The following is an 18,926-nucleotide window of genomic DNA, read 5'->3' as shown; positions in this document are numbered from 1 at the left end:
TTCTCCTTCTCCGTTAGGATAATCATTACACATATGCGTTTCCTGACCTGAAATTACCTTTGTATTCCGCCTGATATTTCATCTACGGGAGCACTGTACCCTTTATGGCTTAAACTAAGATTTTTTTTAAATGTTCATTTACGGACAGAAATGTTTACTAGAGAAAAAAATTCGAAATTTTTCACAGCAAACTAATACGCACTGTAAGATGACATTAGCAATATTTGTGCAAATTTCTAACAATACAATCACCATGACAGCAGTTTTGCTTTGAGAATGCTTTCTCACGATGAGCGTGCAGCAAGGCGCGGGTTTTGCCAAGTCACGGCCACTGTGCGCATTTCCACGACGGCAAGTGGAAAACCGGTCAGACGGGCGTACGGGTAGGTGCCGCGATCGTCCTTCGTTGGAACTTCGTCAACGAGAGGGGCCGTGAGCTAGCCACACGACTACCTCACTCACCTAGGTAAGCTAAGAACGCCCCTGCGCGCGATACATACATATCTCCTCCTCCCCCTTTCCCTCTCTCCATCATCTCCTCCTCCTGCACCTCCTTTCTGTCCATAACCTCTTCCTTGCTTTCTCTAAGCTTGTTTATTGTTATTGCAAACGAAACACTAATTGGGAATTTTAGTGGGTTAAAACGAATGGGTAAATTGACTGGAATCGTTGGTGTAGGGTGTGAGAGAGCCCTCCAGCTGTTGGACCTATGAGGCCCCCTGCGAAGGGGCGGGATTACTAAGTTCGGAAGAACCAGATTGGACACTAGTACTCTAATCATGAGCCGAAAAACCGCAAATACGATTTTCCTGTTTTCAATGAAAACCAAACAACACGAAGAAAACGAGAAACAACACAGTGTCCAATTTTTATGTAACGAGAAAGAGATTTGAATATTGGAAACCTGTTTGTCTTACGGTTTAAATACCCTGCTATCGTAGTTAAAATTGACTGCGAGAAAGAAAACGAAACTGGACGTTTTCACAGCTGGCATTTTCTTTCTCTCAGTCGTTTTTAACAGAAAACCTGTAGTTCATAGTTTATAAATCTTTATTGTCGAAGTACGTCTAAATATCTATTAGAATATTGTGTAAAAATCACAAGTAAATCAGTCAAGAACTTTTCGAGGTATTTGGGAACAACATAAATCACTGACCTACATTGTTATAATGGAAATGAGCGTTTGTGGTAATTGGGCGGGTCACTGGGCAGGTCTGGCCGCCTTGGTGCAAGTCTTATTACATTCGAAGCCACATTGGGCGACCTGCTCGCCCGTAGGACGGCAATCCGTCACGCTGACCACTCAGCTATCGGGGCGTACATATTATAATATAGGTGTATGAATTTAAGAACAAAGTAGCAAACATTAGAATGGAAAGGCAAGAATGAAGTGCTCGGATTATTTCGGGTGTACGACAGAGACGTAGTCTTCCGCCATACTCTTCAACCCATGCGTCGAAGAAGCAAACGTTCAAGCGTGGGATTAAAATTCGGGGTGAAAATTTATCAATAAGTTTTATTGGTGGCATTACTATCCTCAGCAAAAGTGAGGCAGAACTGCAGGACCTGTGGAACAGTATGAACGCACTACTGAGCACACACTAAAATTTGAGCCTGAACCGAAGGAAGACAAAGGTATTGGGTAGCGGTGATGAGGTTAGCCGTCAACGTAACATTGAAATTGGGGCCCATGAAATAAACGAAGTGAAGGAAATCTGCCATCGTAGTTATGTATGACGGATGAAGCGAGGAAGTGATATGCAGACTGTCAGAGACAAAGAGGGCATTCCTGGCCAAAACAAGTCTACTACTATTAAACATGGATCTTAATTTGAGAAGAGCAGAATACTGTGTGGAAGTGATTCACGGACTTTGGGGAACTGGGAGAAGAGAATCGAAGGGTTTGAAATGTATTGCTATAGATGTTGAAAATTAGGACTGATAAGAGGCGGCTCTCCGCAGAATCAGCGAGGGACGAAGGGACAGGATGATAGCTGATGTGTTGAGACAGGGAGTACTTGAGGGAGCTCTAGAGGGTAAAAACTGTAGCTCAAGGTAGTATTATACTGTATCCCACAAATAACTGAGGATGTTGTGTGCAAGTGCTACTCTGCAAGGAATGTGTGGCGAACCGCATCAGACCATCAGAAGAGGGGTGACCAAGCAGAAAAAGGAAAACAAAGACGTGAAGGATCCTTTGTATGGTAACATAACCCATAGTACGTAGCTGGTGTGCTTTCGGTGGATTTCTTTTTTTTTTTTTCCTCTCTCAGAATTTGGTGAGGCAAGATAAGAAATGTTGATGGCAAACAATTTCTGGCAAGACAACTCTGAAGGCATCTGATTTCAGCCGTTAAAGCAGCATCTTACCAAGAAGGTTAAATTACTAAGCACAGATACTCTTTCCATCTATTTCGTTTACTGGTGATGACAATAACACCTCGACATTTGAAGCTTACAAAAGATCCGATTTCTGGCATGTTTTCAGCTATCAAAACAGAGGGCTCGGTAGTGCCAGTCACTCTCTCTTAATACCCATCACATCGGTGAAAATCATCTATTTTGCAGAGCGATAAACTATAACTGTTCACTGGACTAGGCAGTGCAATCGGAACTTAACTTGCAATATGGAGGTGCTAGCCCAAGTAACGAGAAAGAGCTTCGGTGAAGTTCCAAAGGAACGGGGAAGGATATAATGGAAATTGGAGCTTCAAGTCATTGGTTATGACTTGCTCAGTTGGGGTGACTACCAGTGCTGAGGTCGTGAAAGGCACGTATCTGTTGGATTACAGGTATGGCACACAATTTTAACTTGCCACACACAACCGAAAGTGACCCTGTTGTCACTTCTCATATTGCAGTATCGATACCACACCACGTGCGTCATAGCAAGTTTCCCTCTAACATCGCTAGTGGTTGCGTGGAATCCGGCGGACCCAATGAGCGCCCTCTGCTGCCGCGGTAGAGGACGTCCTGCGACGGCTGTTCAGCCACTCGCACCCACATCGCTATGCCATGCTACACAGAAGCCATCTAGTCACGGCTCCACTAGCATAGTTCGTGCATAGTACAGCAAGACCCTTCCTTGACACTGATGAGCTGGGCTCTGTTTCTTCATGCAGTATTTGTATCGAGTCTTCATTCACTCGCAGAACTGTAAGTTAAGTAAACCTATCTATTTTGATATCTTGTTCATTAATCATTTCCATACCTGTCCACCATTCCAAGGATGACAGTTGTCACACCACTCTATAGCCCACTTCTCCTTACTGTTGTGTATGAAGTCGTACATAACCATTGGAAATAGGTGTGGAAACTTTTACAGGTTTTATCTATACCACGTTAACAACACGACTGTAGTGAAAAATATTCTGTCCTGTTCAGTATGATGAGAGGCGATAGCACAAGGTACAATTAGAAACTCTTACGAAACTTCGACCATCTGACCGTGCATACACTCAGTGAAAACACACACATGCAAATTGTCTTAACAACCGCGGATGTGAGTAAATATTTTCTAAACAAGAGGCATTCTTATTTATCAGCATAAAACATCTATAAAGAGAACAAGGGTCTTCATTTCTAAAAGCACGTACACGTCGCTAGTGTGAGATCGGTATGCTTGCGACAGCATGCACCAGTGAAACTTTTGTTGCTACAGACGAGCTCTCTGAATTCCGCGCTGGGGCCGAACGCTGGTGCCCGTGCTGAGATACTGCGTTCTGGCCGATATGAAATATTTATCATCCGATTTTTCGACATCTATTTGGGTGGGGTGGGGGCATGGTTCAAACGGCTCTAAGCACTATGGGATTTAACATCTGAGGTCATCAGTCCACTAGAACTTAGAACTACTTAGACCTAAATAACCTAAGGACACACATCCATGCGGGAGGCTGGATTCGAACCTGCGACCGTAGCAGCCGCGTGGTTCCGGACTGAAGCGCCTAGAACTGCTCGACCGCAGCGGCCGGAATTTGGGGGAAAAATTCTCATTTTTGCAGATCATACAGCCTGATACCTTCAGTCAATAAAAAACACAATTTCTTTTCGTTGTCCGTCATACTTACTGCGCTGCATCAAATTAAGTAAAACACTGCACGAAATTCCAAAGAATTCGAAGAAGTAAAAACGCATTGCGTAAACTTTACGTATGGTTGATTTTAGCTCATACCCTGCATTGAATGAGATGTCGATGAGATATCGAAATTTTATTTAAAACTGAGGGCAGAAGAATATCTCATTTCTTTCTGGAGTTATTGGGTTTTACTGTATAACCGAAGGAAGGTCGCGCGCGACGCGCTCATTCATGTCCTTCCAAATTGCGAATCATGTGATCCTAACAATCGTCAAATATCAAACAGTTCAAGATATCGAAACGAGGTTTTCTGAAAATGATAAAAAGCGATAAGACATATACGTTATAAGCATGAATACTCTGAACTCGAGCTATGGAAATAATTCTTCCGCAGCAGTGAGAGTGAACGGCGCCTCAGGATGCATTCAGGCGTCCATAACACGGTAGAAAACCCAAATGGCGAACGTATACAAGTCTACATCTCCTGTGTATACAGACCCACAGCTGCTGAAGGGTTAATGCGATCCAAAACGCCGCGCATAAAAACGGGATTTGTCGCGGCTCATACCTCGGAATCTATTGGTGCCGGAAATATATGATTTTTTTGGATAGCCCTTCGGCTAGGGGCCATTTGTATACCCAACATCACGATAGTATTACTGTAACCATATTATATCACAGTGTCGAAGTTTGAATATTACACACTTCCTCCAACTCAGGCAAAAGCAACAAATCGGTTCGTTCGTTTTGCGTCCCATGTAGTCTATGGTGCGCCTTAAAGATCTTACGAATGCAACGTATAGTCCATGTGCGGTTTCTGACAAAACCCGAAAAATATGGTTTTCGGGTACCAAAACCAAGCCGTGGATTCGAAGACAGGTATGCACAGCATATGGCTGAAATTTTTACGATATATTCTAAACCCCGATCTAGAAAAAAATCTTTAAAACTTCCTTGACATCTTTATCCATTTTTTAGATACAGAGGTTCACAGTTACCCTACTTCTACACGCGAAATGTGCACGTAAAATACTGTTAGAAACGAAAATGTAGTTTGTAACGTGACGCATCACGGATAAGTAACATGCTGTAAAGTTTCTCAATCATCTTCAGAAGAGTTCTGGGAACGCCATGTAGTACTGATACACATGTAAAATTTTTGTGCACGTGAGATCCGGTTTGAGGGGTAAATAGTCTTGCGTCATTGGAATTTACATAAGTAAACTGGCAAAATTTTACTCACCCATAAAGTTCTTTTCGTATGGGTGACATGCCTGGCTGCGGCGGGAAAAACGAGGGAATTAGTGACAATGATCCTAGCGTGGCGCAAAAACGTAGAATATGCTTCTATTTAAAAGACTGACTGAAGAATGGGGTAACAGCTGCCTTATTGTATCTGCCTCAGCACATTTAAAAATTTTCCCAAAAATGTTGGCATGCGAACATATCCGCGATTGTCATGTTGAGAGAGGAGCCAATGGCAGTAGCAAAATAATGGAAGATATAAGACAGCGGCTGTGGCTGTTAGACGACAATGACAGACACAGAGGGGTGATGACAATCAGTGACAGAACGGGTAAGTGGTAAATGAGTTACAGTTAGGGGAGTTCGTGGGAGTGAGAGGTGAATTGCATATTGAAAAGTCTTGGAACTAGCCAAGGTCACGCTTTCGCCGGCCGTGAACACACACTGGGAGCGCCAACTGCTTCCGTGAGTTGCGGAGAAAGCCAGCGATACATGGCGCCGACACACACACACACACACACACACACACACACACACTTGTACGATTCCTTCAGCGGTTATAGGTGGCACATATGGAGGAGACAAGAACCTGATAATATCAATTTTCTAAAACCGTTTCATTTATAAAAAGGACGAAGCCCAAACCAGGTTCTTTCAACTTCTAAATGATCATTTTCACAACATACAGAGCACATGTAGACGCTAATAACACAGTAAAGCGAAGACCTAGTCTCAGACCCCAGTGGAAGTTCCTGCACTGATTATTTGGAAACTAAGGAAAAAATTGAGCAGGAGATAGCTGGACATTGATTTGAACCCGTCTCCTCACGATCCGAGGCTAAACTTTTATATACTGTGTAAAGTAATTCAGTTAAGATCCCCATGTTAAGATTCAACTGCCCTAATAGAGAAGCTCCACTGACACTTCTCCATGCTATGTCTAATGATTAAGTCTATCTATTAAAGGTTTTAGATAGAGTGCAGAGGATGCAAACTGCCTCTGGCTCCTCACCCACCATTCTGAATTAGGGAGCTATGAAGCCGCCATTATGCGAGTAGGCACAATAGAAAGATTAGCGGTTTTATCTATGACTTCAGCACACTGTTTTCACATCCAGAATGGTACAGCACGACCTCTGCTATCCTTTCAGGACATATTCTGGTGTTGGAACTTTCTTCCTTCTCAATGATGACCAAGCAGTCACATCTGGGTCGTGCGTCAATGCGCAAATATCCATAAGGACACCTAACAACAAGGTGTGTATGGCAATAACAAAACAGTGGTCGACTGTGAGATACCTCGAATAGAGTGCTGTATTGTGTGATTACATTTCACAACGTGGTGTGCGATTCAAATAGTAAACTGGTTTCCTCGCCAACATAGTGCTTCTGTCGGTGAACTGCTGCACACCCTTCACTTGTAGTGAAGATACAATGATAATAGCTCACGTGTGCTCAGAACCGCGAATGTTCCATTTGCTCTTTTTCATACTTTATTGTGATGAAAATTTGTGTGTATATGCTCGTAATTAACCACATCTACATTTAAAAGTTTTTTATTCTTATACACACCCTTTTGAACTTAATCTCATCATCTGGTGATTGATTATGGGTTTGTGTGTCATCGAGCATAAATACACGTTTAAAATAAATCCTGTCTTGCGCCAGCTGTCAAACATCACTTTACTCATGCGTCCCATAACCCTCTGTCCGATACCTACCACAGTTCGTATTGGTGGTCTAGTGGTAAAGCAATCCTGTCAACCAAAAGGTCACGTGATAGGATACCAGCAATTTTTCCTCTACCTATACTCTAGCCTTCACCTCTCAATAACGTGAAAACATGCCAGGAAAGGCACGTGGTTTGGGTTCCGCGTTAAACTGTAGGTCACGTTTCTCCTGCAAGATTACTGGGATGGATACTTTCGGGCCATGCAGGCTGTCGAAGTGGCGTCTAATTGAAAGAATTGCACGAGGCCAGTTATGCCATAAAACTATTGCTTTATCGTACCGGTCACGAAACTTGTTCATCACACCACAGGAGGAATTTAGAGGAAATAGCTGTGGTATGGCTTCCTCTGATTACTCAACTGATCCATGGTGACGTGCCCAACCTGGCGACAGAGTACAAAAATAGATCAGTTGGACAAACAGTCTATCAATGTCATAAAAGACATGACTCTCGAAAACTCCTCTCATAACAATCAACCAGATACAGCATGCTCAAGAACATAGCGGTAGAACGGCATCGAATGCAGAAAAGGGGTTTCCACACTGTCCTTATCGAAATGAGAAGTACACCTCCTCCTCCCCCCCCCCCCCCCCCTCCAACGCACTGCAGATGAGTACAATACGCACGACGTTGTCCTGGGCGATTTTTCTGCTACTGCAGGCAATATTTTCAACGATGTGTGTGAGTCACTGGCTAGAGACAATAAGTTCCGGAAGTGGGTACTGACGGTGAGTCATGCAGACAGCGGCTAGTATCTGCTCTCACGATGATAAGACGCACAGCCCGCGGACAGACACGTCTACGGAAAGCTGACAGCTGTACCACAGCACACTATTCTCCTCTACACTCACTCCAGAAAAAAATCAGAACATTGGAAATTTGGATGCATGATCCGCGACGGCGCCAAATGTTCCCACTATAAATCTTCTATACCTGGACACACGATCTCTCACAATCACATTCACAGTTTCTCGTCTATGCACCTCACGAGAGCTACACATCTCTCTGCAAATCGCCTTTATTGTGGTATTCGGTATCACTTTATTGCTTTATTTTGTGGTCGACGAACATTCATCAGAAACAATGATTTTCTCGAATTCCCTACGAAATCGTGACATTGCTGTTCGCGCTGTCCCTGTGTTTGAAGAGTATCACAGAGCGAGAAGCGTACACATCGATTGCCCACTCACAGTGCTGCTGTTCGCAAGGAAACATCGCTGAGTAACCAACAGGAATTCCAGAACGGCGTTGATATCTTCGTTCAGTTTAGAGAATCATAGTTTGCTTTAAATGCGCACGAATAAATGATAAAGGGCAAAAAATTGAGGAAATGATAATATTCACGCACAACGTAAGTTGTCTCTCGCCTCACCTACGTCACAAACATACAGCTGTAGTATTTCACGGCAATGTGAAGGGAAACGAATACATAACGTTGGTAATAGAGATAGCAAATAGAAAACATGAGTGTCGAAGGAAATTTCTGTAAGAGTGTGAACAATGTAGAGGAGGATTGCACGTACGATTATCGTGAGACATACTTGAGCAGTACTGTAGTATACTGGGATATTCGTCGAACTGTCCTGAAGAAATGCGTGATCAAAATTCGTGCACCTATAGCCAGATTAGTCAATAGGGTTGCATTACACGTTGCCTGGAAAGTTTGCAAACAGATGCAAAACTGTCTAGCAGATGTACACAACCAGTTTTTCCGATATTTTACAAAACAATCACATTGTCTCTATGATACATCACACTCAACTGCCAGAAGATGCGGTGAGAAGAGATGGTTCACGGGGATTTGTAGTATCCATATGAGAATATACCGGAAAAAGAAAAAAACTGACGATAGTATGAAACAGCCTTCGCTACCACTAATAATCCGCGATAAATCAAACCGTGACAAACCATTTCATGAGACCTTCCCCGATGATTCGAAAGCTATTTTAAGTATCAACACCTTGCGGATATTCTTTTCATTTCAGATTATGCAACTGACATTTTGCTGTCTCTGGCATATTTGTGGTAAATTAACATATGAGGTACCCTTATTCTCCGACATACATGTAAAAATCAGAAGACGTTGCTTGGACCTCCATGCCATTTCACCTGTGCTCATTCGTGTAGACAGCATCTTCAATTACCTACATACAGTCCTTCAAGTGGTACGACGACAAAAAATGTGCACGTTATCTCCTACTTCATGACGCTTAACGAATGTATTAGGAAGTAATCGATAGATAGGAAGTAATCGACACCCGTACGCCTTAAATCTCACTCCTCTTTTTTCTGGTTTACTGCCACTCGGGTGCTCACATTTACGTGGAACTGCGACTCGCTAGGAGTAACATAATAGAAAACTAAGCAATAGCCTACACAAACTACTTAGGCCTGTGAACACAAGTGGTTAATAAATAATGGGAAACATGGGCATCAGCTCTTACGCATGCCCCGTCCCCTTGCGTACTACGTCAAATCGAAACACACAAACGAATCTACGCGATCAGCACCCACATACGAATCTGTGAACATCCGTACATGACGAATGTGATAAGTTTCACGCTATCGTCGATGTAGTCGACAACAGTCTTCAAAAATGGCTCTGAGCACTATGGGACTTAACATCTGAGGTCATCAGTCCCCTAGAACTTAGAACAACTTAAACCTAACTAACCTAAGGACATCACACACATCCATGCCCGAGGCTGGATTCGAACCTGCGACCGTAGCGGTCTCGCGGTTCCAGACTGTACCGCCTAGAACCGCTCGGCCACCCCGGCCGGCGAGAACAGTCTTCCCATGAGGAAAACCATCAACGTCTAAAAAAGAACGTGTAATAGATAGAGATCTACTAAGACTCTGATTTGAGAAGGATTACGCTTATTTGACTTCTGCTTCGTGCATAGATGTGTTTTACACACAAATGCATAACCAAATTAAACGAGCAAACTAAAATAAGTAACTTTAATTAGTATTTCAAACGTAAAAGTTGAGAATGTTTTGATTTTTCCCTATTTCGTTTCTTAGACTAATGATTCGTTACGATTGATACATAACTTAATTCTTTGGTTTCACATAGCGACAAACTTTTCGTCCGAGTATATTGCCGAAATTACTGTCATCTGAAACAAATACGAATGGCGAAAGTATCAAAGTTCAAGAAAAAGATAATTCAATTCATTTTCTACTTCAGTTGTTACTTCAGATAAGATAGGTAGCAGCCACTTGTTTGTTCACTCCTAAATAACAGCAAGCGGCAAATTATTATCCATATAAAAAATATACTGAAAAAGACATAAAAACACTATTACATATGCACACCAACAATCGCCAGGCATCTATTTGTTATCAAAATCTTCCGACATACTGCAATTCTATGGAGCTATTCACGTCATCTACTGTTGACATACTGCAATTCTATCGAGCTATTCACGTCATCTACTGTTAAGTGTGAAGCACTAAGGATTAAAAATTAACAGCAAAAGGAAAGACAATACTGCCTTGAATCTAAGCAACAGCTTGCACTGCGGTAACAGAATCGCTGCTACGAGTTAGTTAATAGAAGAACCGTCCCATGGGAACGTTTCTACGTAAACAAACATGAAACAACACACAAATGTTTTGAAATCGCGAGTCGCGCCGCTCGGAGCTTTCTTTACCTTGCGTGTATAACCCCATCTCCTGCCGTCACAATGCTACAGCGCCGACTGACGACGGCTGTGTGGCACGACATTACTACCTGCTGCGCGAGCGACGGTGGCGCACTCTTTCGACCTTCCGAGACTCGCGCCACAACGCCACGTTCCGCGCTCATTATCCGGGGCTTGGACAACGCTAGCTGTCGAGTCTAGTTTCGCGTGACGTTCCACTGACGCGGCAAGGATACGGAATCTGATTCAGTTTAAGTGTCAGAAAGCGTCCGACTCGGCAAAGTAATTCTGTATGACAAGCATTTGAAAAATACGTTTGTGAACAGTTCGTGTAAACAAGGCCTCGTCTCGACAGCCTGTAGATCTTTACGACAAACACGTTCACTGGAAATCGGAGAGTCCCAGCTTGAATTTCGCTACATTGAATGTTTTTTCAGTAGTCGAAGAGCAGACTGCTTTCTTTGTAAAATACCGCTACTTTTTGTACCTGAAATATCTTTCAGAGACCATTTATTTAGATTAACCGTAAAATTGGCTTGTTAAATTTCGATTAATGGCGATGAGTAATAACAAATGGATAATAACAGTTACTAATACGATCACGACGAGGGCAACGTAGAACAACTTACGATGAACAACGGTGAAAACAAGAGCAAGAGATAAAAATATGTGAAAGTATTATTTATAATCATTGAAACTGTCAAGCCAAGTGAGTGCAGTTGTTAATACACTGGAGCCATATTAGGAAGAAGACGGGTTCAGATCTCAGTTTGATAATGCATACAAAGATTATCGGTACTTTGCCTAAATCGTTTCAGTTTAGTCTTTCTCTACTTACGAGTTCGTGCTTCGTGTCTTCCTCGATATTTTGGGGCAGTATCTGCCTGACAAAGTTGTATATTTAAGGAATATATGGTTCAGCTTTCAATCTTTCCTACACCAGATCCGTTACTCTATTGTCCGCGGAGTATGCAGTACATTTTTATGTTTCAGTTTTCCAAATATTTACTTGGTAATCTTTAAATGCAGAGGTTGAAAATACCGCTACAGTTGTAAATTATTTTACTTTCGCACGGCCGGTTTGGGACTGTTATAAGTCAATCCTCAGTCGTCGTAGCTGTGCTGTGGTCCCCGAGGCCGCGTGTACCAGGCGCGGTGTGCTGCCTATGAGCGCAGAACAGGGAGTTTTTAAGTGGGACACAGTGGCTTTGGGTGCTGGGGAATTTGGTACAGCGAGGAGAACGACGAAAGAAACTTTTCATTACACACACACACCGCTTGACATTCAGTGTGAAAAATTACAATAATTAATGCAAACGCTCTGAGCCGCGCTTTTGTCTGAAGTATTTTTGATGCAAGTGTAATGACAAAGATCAGCCTAAAACTGGTCTCAAGGGCCCATACAATATTTTCTGTCACTAATACCGTATTCGGTATTTTCGAACGATAAATTACTACATTCCAGATTATTTACGGTGTCGTTTCGAGGCTTTTACGGAAGTTAAAAGTGAAGTAAAAATTATGTTCATCTTCGACGATACTGGCGTTTCATGAGCGGCCTGCTTGATACGGCACACTTGACCAGCTAGTGATGTAGTACTGCTCCCCTCGGGAAATGAGAGTGAATGACCGGGTCGATTCGAAATTTCGCCATGATTTAAGTTCGTGCAGCGATAAGGCTTCTGCACACTGAAGGGGAATATTCTTCAGACAAGTATTGCAGCCAAAATAAACGTTCAGAGACTCCAATCAATCCAAAACAAATACCTAAGGAGGGTCCAAATAACCTAATAACGCATCAAGCTTGGTGTTAGAAGGCATCAAGAGACACTTCGAAAATCTAGCTAATGTGTTTTCCGGAGTAAGCAGACGACCTACGGATGTGGCTATATATAGATAAGGCCAATACTTTCTGGGGTTTTTTAACGCCATTTATATTGGCTCGCTGTAGGGAAGCTACGCTGTAGCTTGGTTTCCTCCTTTTCACCTGAATTTCCATTTATACTGTGGATTTACGTAGGAGTGACGTCTTGTTTCGGCGTGCAGACATTGGTTTACTACCTAATTTTAATAAATATAATTTTTATATAGGTTTCCAGTATTTCCGATTTGCAAAATCCAACATAAAATATCTAGTGCACGAGTATAATAAAGAACGCAGTGTAATGTATGAAATTTGAGCAAATCCCTAACGTCGTACTAAAGTGGAAAAGCGGTCTAGACAAAGGGGCTGAAGGATAAGTTCCAGAACAGTAACATTGAAAAGCCTCCTCAAAGAAAGACAGCCGAATATGTACAATCGGCGTTGCCAACTATGGCGGAAGTTTTAGGTACTCCCGACGCTAGTATCTACTGTGAAATACGATAAAAACTGCTCCGGACTATTCGGAACTAACAGCGGGCAGTGCTGTGATGGTGAATTTACTTACTGCGCGACGCCCATCTGTGACCTGCGTTTAGTCAACAGTAACTGTTGGAGTCTTATTTGTCAGCATTCAAGTCCTTGAAAGAGCAGGTTTGCAGCAAGGCAAGTATCCGCACGGACACAGAAAGTCTGGATCATCACGTACTGTCAGCACGGTGTGACCATTTATTGCGACTTCCCTCGACGCGGCAGCAGAGAGGACGCTCAACGACAAACTCTGGGTACAGGAGAGCCACCACGGCGCCTTCTCAGACGAGTCACGGTTCTGGGTAGAGTATCGCGATGGACGTATACGTCAAGGCCCCGTGGATGACGAACGTTGCCAGACTGGCGCGACGGTATGCGGTGCCACTGACTGCACAACGCAATCAGCTGTGGTTCGCTTAGGCGGAAATTCGGACACCAGCATTTATATTTCTGGCTTGTTAAGACCGGTCGCTGTGCCCTATTTTCGAGGTCTTCGTGACGTTACAATTCAAGGCAAGCAAAACGGTTTGGAGACGCGGTGCTAGGATCCGAACAGCCATTACGAAACTCTAACTTAAATGCTCCAGGAACTGAAACGGGAATCCTTGGAAGACGTAGCTCCCGCGAAACGCGGCTGGTTAAATTTAGAGAAGCTGTGTTCTAAGAAGACTGTCGTGCCATTACTGTGCTACCAGAATCGCAGAGCCTATCTCATGTAGTGATCATGAGAATAAGACCAGGGCAAGTATAGAAGCGCACAGTCACTTTCCCAGTCACTTTTTCCTCGTCTTCTACGCGAAAGGAACGTGACAGAAAATCGATAATTTCTTAATCTGTGGGTCCACAGCCTCGACGTAATTTCTGAATGATGAAACCATCCTCAGTATATCATCGTAGATTGTCAGAACCAGTTACACTGGACGACCTTTATTGCACTATCTTTGTATGTCGTTACTGACCAGTTTGTACCTGTTGTCATTCTGAAATGTTTTTGCGTCGGTGTATCGTATTAAGAGGTTTTGACTTCATTTCGTTCATCATAAGCGATGTTTTGGGAAAGCCTCTAACTGTGCTGTGTCACTCATGATTTAAATAATGAAAAACTGCACCATTTATTTTTTTATGCTTAGCACAACGCGTTTCGAGAATTCATTCTCATTTTGAAGTGATTTGTTTACATGTATATTTTTGTTGATATTTGGACATTTGATTCTTTTTAAATTTTTGGTTTTCGGGACGCAACCATACAACCATCTCAACAGTGGAATGTCACTTATGACGGCACGAACGTAAGAACAACAGAATACCTATTCCCTGAGCGAATAAAATCTCCGATCCACATGGGAATCGAACCTGGGTCACATCGGCTAGCAATTCGCCGCGGCCGGCCGTTGTGGCCAAGCAGTTCTAGGCGCTTCAGTCTGTAACCGCGCGACCGCTACGGTCGCAGGTTCAAATCCTGCCTCAGGAATGGATGTGTGTGATGTCCTTAAGTTAGTTAGGTTTAAGTAGTTTTAAGTTCTATGGGACTGATGACCTCAGAAATTAAGTCCCATAGTGCTCAGAGCGATTTGAACCAATTCGCTGCGCTGACCGCGCAGCCACCGAGGCGAAGGGTGCAATTTTCTCCCACTCTTGCCCTGTAGATGTGTCTTTGGGGTAATAAGGTATTTTGTTTCCTCACAGAGTGTGACACATAGGCAAAACGTCACTTGCACAGCTTGTTTTTGTAATTAAACTTTGCTTCTTCTCCGGTTTCGGCTCTTGAGGAAGAATTGGCTACCATTCCTCCACAGGCATTCAGACACGTTGTTGGAAGTGTACCCAGAAGAGTCCAAACCATCATAAAGGCGTATCACGTATTATTGTTCACTAAAAGATGTTCAGAAACTTTTGAATGCTTACTCATTTGAGCATTTGAAAACGACACGTCGCTCCGAAATCAGTTCATCGTGCAAACTGAATGATCGTGATCTAACTACGGCCGAGGTGCAATTTGTTCTTGTTTTCACTCAAAGCAAATAGACTTTAGCAACTACTGTGAAGTAATCCAACCCGTAGAATCGGTGTGATGGTGTTTGTTCAACATCAATAGGATAATAATCTGAGGAGTGCAGAGCAACCGACATCGGAAAGCAGCCTGGTAAGTGCGCCACTTAAGCAGGTTGGTTTGCTGGCTTGCTGGAGAAAGTCCCTCCCGGAAGAGAACCAGATTCCGCCTCGAGAGGGCGTCAGCCAGCCGTCAATTAGCAGTCGAGGACGTCGGAAACCGGCTCCCATGGGACACGTTCCTTCTCTAAACACTTAAGTTCTTCACTCCGAGTGCCGATCTCAGCAATGTCGAAGTAGCCTAGCATATGTCTCATTTATTTGTGTAATGCATTTATTGCAAGTTGATTCAGGTGGTCATGTGTCAATGAAGCAGTGTCATAGGAAATACAGACGGAACTTACACAAAAATACGAAAACGGAATACCAAAATACGCCAATATACAGTTCCATTATGATAAACATCCAGGAATCCAAGATATGATAATATCAAAAGAAAAAATACTGACGAAGAATACTCCAGTCTTCTAGAAGAATCTTATGTCGACCGAAGTAGCTCCTTACAGCAGCTCCTGAGCGGTATTTTGTACATTAAGGCTGAGGGCTAAATCGTGAGAAATGAAGGCTAGGTGATGAAGACATGGAACTACGAGAGGCATATCCTAAAGACTGAAGTAACTGACAGATGCTGGAAATGTGAGTGACCTGGTTGCCCCACACTTTAGGACCAGTGTATCTGGGCAGATATAACCAGTTAGCACCTGCTTAAACGCCTCAATGCGTCTTGTAATTAGACTAATCTAGTCTTCGCTGTCCCAGTGAAACCGAAACGTAGAGTGTTGCATTTTTTCTAATGTCATTAGGCTTTCATGGGGTAGTATGTGTCTATCTTCAGACTTCTGCCAGTTCATTTGTTCCAGCATCTACGTGACACACTTCCATGGATCGAACAAACTTGTGACCACTCGCGGTGCCCTTCTCTGTGTAGTTCAGTAACTTATGTTAGTCCTGTCTGGTACGGCCCCTGTACAGTTTAGCAATATTCTAGGATTGGTTGCACGAGTGTTTCGTAGACAATCATCTTTGTAGACTGATTGCATGTCCCCAGTTTTCTACCACTGGACTGCAGTCCTCCGCATGCTTTATCTACCACTTAGCCTATGAGATCGTTTCCGTTCATATTCCTACAAATTGTTCGACGCTAGTATTTATAGGAGTTGACTGATTCAAATCGTGACTCACTGACATTGTAGCCACAGAATACAATGTTGTTTTTCATTTCTGTGAAGTGAAGGTATTTCAGTTCTATACATTTAAAGCAGATTGGCAACGTTTGCACCATTTTTAATCTTATTAAGATCTTGCTGAACATTTTCGCAGCTTTTTTCAGACAGTATTCCATTATAGGTAGCTGTATCACATGCGGAAGGTCTCCGGTTACTATTAATATTATCTCAACGGAAGAGAAGCAGAGAAAATAATACCTATAATAGGTCTCGTGCACATCATGAACGTTGTTGCAAAATACAACTAATGTCACATAAATAAAATTTTGTTAGAAACAAACTACCATCCTTTGACTATGCGCCTGTCTGTAGGCTTCTCACATGAAGATGAACAACTTTGTGTCCCCGGTAATAAGTTAAATATTTTGCATCATTACTTTTAAACCTAACTCAATTTCACATTTCATGAAATTCTCAGCTCAATGACTTTGCTTAGTACTACCCGACGCAACACATTTGTTTTTAGTATTTTTCCTTCCCCTCTCCTCATTCTGAGACTTTCGCTTTTCAGTTTAAGTTCGCAGTTGCCACTCTACATAGCGAATTACGAACAGCGTATCTGGTGTAATATCCGATTTGTAGAATGCTGCCTCAAAATTTTTTTCTCCCGTTGGTTCTCTCGCCTTATCCCATCGCTGGTACTGATCTGCTCTTTTTATTAGTCGTGTTAGTTTCCTTTATACATCTTTCAGTTACATCAGCTGCTGCTGTTCCTCAGAAGAAAACATTAAATGCATGACAATGATGGCGTGACATTTCCTCGTATTTGTGATTCTCCTACAACGCTTGAGGCAGATTTCAGGATAATTCTTAAAAACGAAACTGCCGATTTCCTTTCCCATGCTTTCCCAATCCGAGTTTGTGCTCCGAGTTTAAGGACCAACTCGTCGACGGGACGTTAAACCCTAATGCTCCTTCGTTTTTCGATTCCCCAAAGGGTGACTAACAGACTATATTGGGACGTAGTTGTCTCCCGCTGCGGGGATAATGGCGAGTTCCCCCACGAATACTCGTAATGAGAGGATTACTCACCTCACAAAAACTGGCCAGGGATGGTCAGCAAGGGGCCTGCTGATCCGCAAGCGGACAGCACGGCTCTGCAGGTCATCGGAAAGCTTACTCATGACTGCACCAAAATTCGCGATCAAACTGTCTCTGACCAGCAGAACACCACCGCACCGTGACAGTAACAGTACCGGCAAACAATCAGAAATAGTTAAAGCCGTACTGACGGTACATTTAACGTAAACGCTTTGAAATTTTGATACGAGTGGCAGAACAGCCTGCTGAACAGTACAACTCAATCACAAACAGCTCATCCACCAAACTGCAATGAAGTTGGCGAAAGCCGTAAGAAGAAGGAATAAAATTTAAAATTTCGAAAACATGTGTGAATCTTTGCATGTAGCTAAAGAGGCAAAAACGATAATTCTAAAACTTTTCATAAATATGCTATCTGTTTATTAAATTCAAACCACTTATAACCAGCAATAGAAATGGCTTAATGGAGCAAAGTACCATTGTAGCCACTCTGAAGTCCTTCTGTAACAGTCGTTAACATGGTACCTATATAAAAACCATAGTTTAAATAAATAAATGACCTTGGAGTTAGTATCACTAAATCTCTGTGCCTGTTGATGGATGCAGTTGTTTGTACTTAAAATAAGAGTTATATTGAGTAAAAATTGATGACATTCTGAAAGACTTACAAAAACGTAATGCATAGTCTGGCAAACACACTTTAATTTTCCTTCTGTCGCCGTGGTCGCCGTATCGCGTATATCTGTTGCTAAAAGACTATCTCACTATTTTTCCTCATAAATTTCTGTTCCTCAACTCCTCTGCGGTTCTTTGATACCCCTGGGCCACTTTTTTGATGGTCTTACCTTTTTCTTTCAGGAGGTTGCCATGGCCGTCTGAATTCTTCCACTTTTCTGACGTTCTCAAACCATTCAAGCCGTCTTTCATCCATTCTTTCCGTAATATGGTAATGGTCTGAGTCCTTCCTCTTGTTTCCTCATTTCTTACGATGTCAAGTCGGGAAATTCCACAAGCTCTTCTCATTAGTTCTAAATCTCTATTTCTTTCTCTGAGTATCCGGCACTCACTCTCTTCACTTATCACTTCTACGATGGATCACTGTACTCGGTCTTTAACCTTTAAATTCATTTTTGGAAAACAACGTAGAGGGTTTAATTTTTGGATAGCCGCCCTTCCCTACCTGATCTGTTGTCGAATATCTTGTAACATCTTACATCATGTGGTAGGATATTCCCAGGTACTTATACTCACTACACATTTTAATACGAAAGGCTAAATGTTTCGCATTAAGTGGAAGAAAAACTCCGATACTATAAGATCACTAGTCGGGAAATCAGTGAAAGAAGTTTGAAAGAATGTGTGGGACAAATCTACTAGGTGATCCAGAAGTTACGACATAAAGGACAACGTCAATACTTGTACATGGACTGCCTGAACAGTCTAACAGATTCAG

At 42.6% G+C, this 18,926-nt stretch overlaps 1 protein-coding gene across 40 annotated transcripts in view; it reads right to left on the bottom strand.

Annotated features, from left to right (window-relative positions):
* Positions 1-18,926, bottom strand: part of LOC126272746 (transcription factor HNF-4 homolog) — a 594,004-nt gene that overhangs the window by 62,347 nt on the left and 512,731 nt on the right. For 2 of the 40 annotated variants that reach the window (XM_049975827.1, XM_049975830.1), the window contains exon 1: positions 10,715-10,820. The exons of 35 other annotated variants lie outside the window; for them this stretch is intronic. In XM_049975827.1, coding sequence (XP_049831784.1) covers positions 10,715-10,733 — 19 coding nt within the window. In that variant the 5' untranslated portion in view covers positions 10,734-10,820. Of the gene's footprint in view, positions 1-10,714; positions 10,821-18,926 lie in introns of those variants that run through there. 3 more of the 40 variants (XM_049975826.1, XM_049975847.1, XM_049975846.1) reach the window with 3 other exon arrangements.

This window comes from Schistocerca gregaria, chromosome 5 (assembly GCF_023897955.1).
Source record: "Schistocerca gregaria isolate iqSchGreg1 chromosome 5, iqSchGreg1.2, whole genome shotgun sequence".
Classification (NCBI taxonomy): domain Eukaryota; kingdom Metazoa; phylum Arthropoda; class Insecta; order Orthoptera; family Acrididae; genus Schistocerca; species Schistocerca gregaria.
The sequence above is the reverse complement of the archived record's forward strand: the minus strand, read 5'-3'. Positions and strand labels throughout refer to the sequence as shown.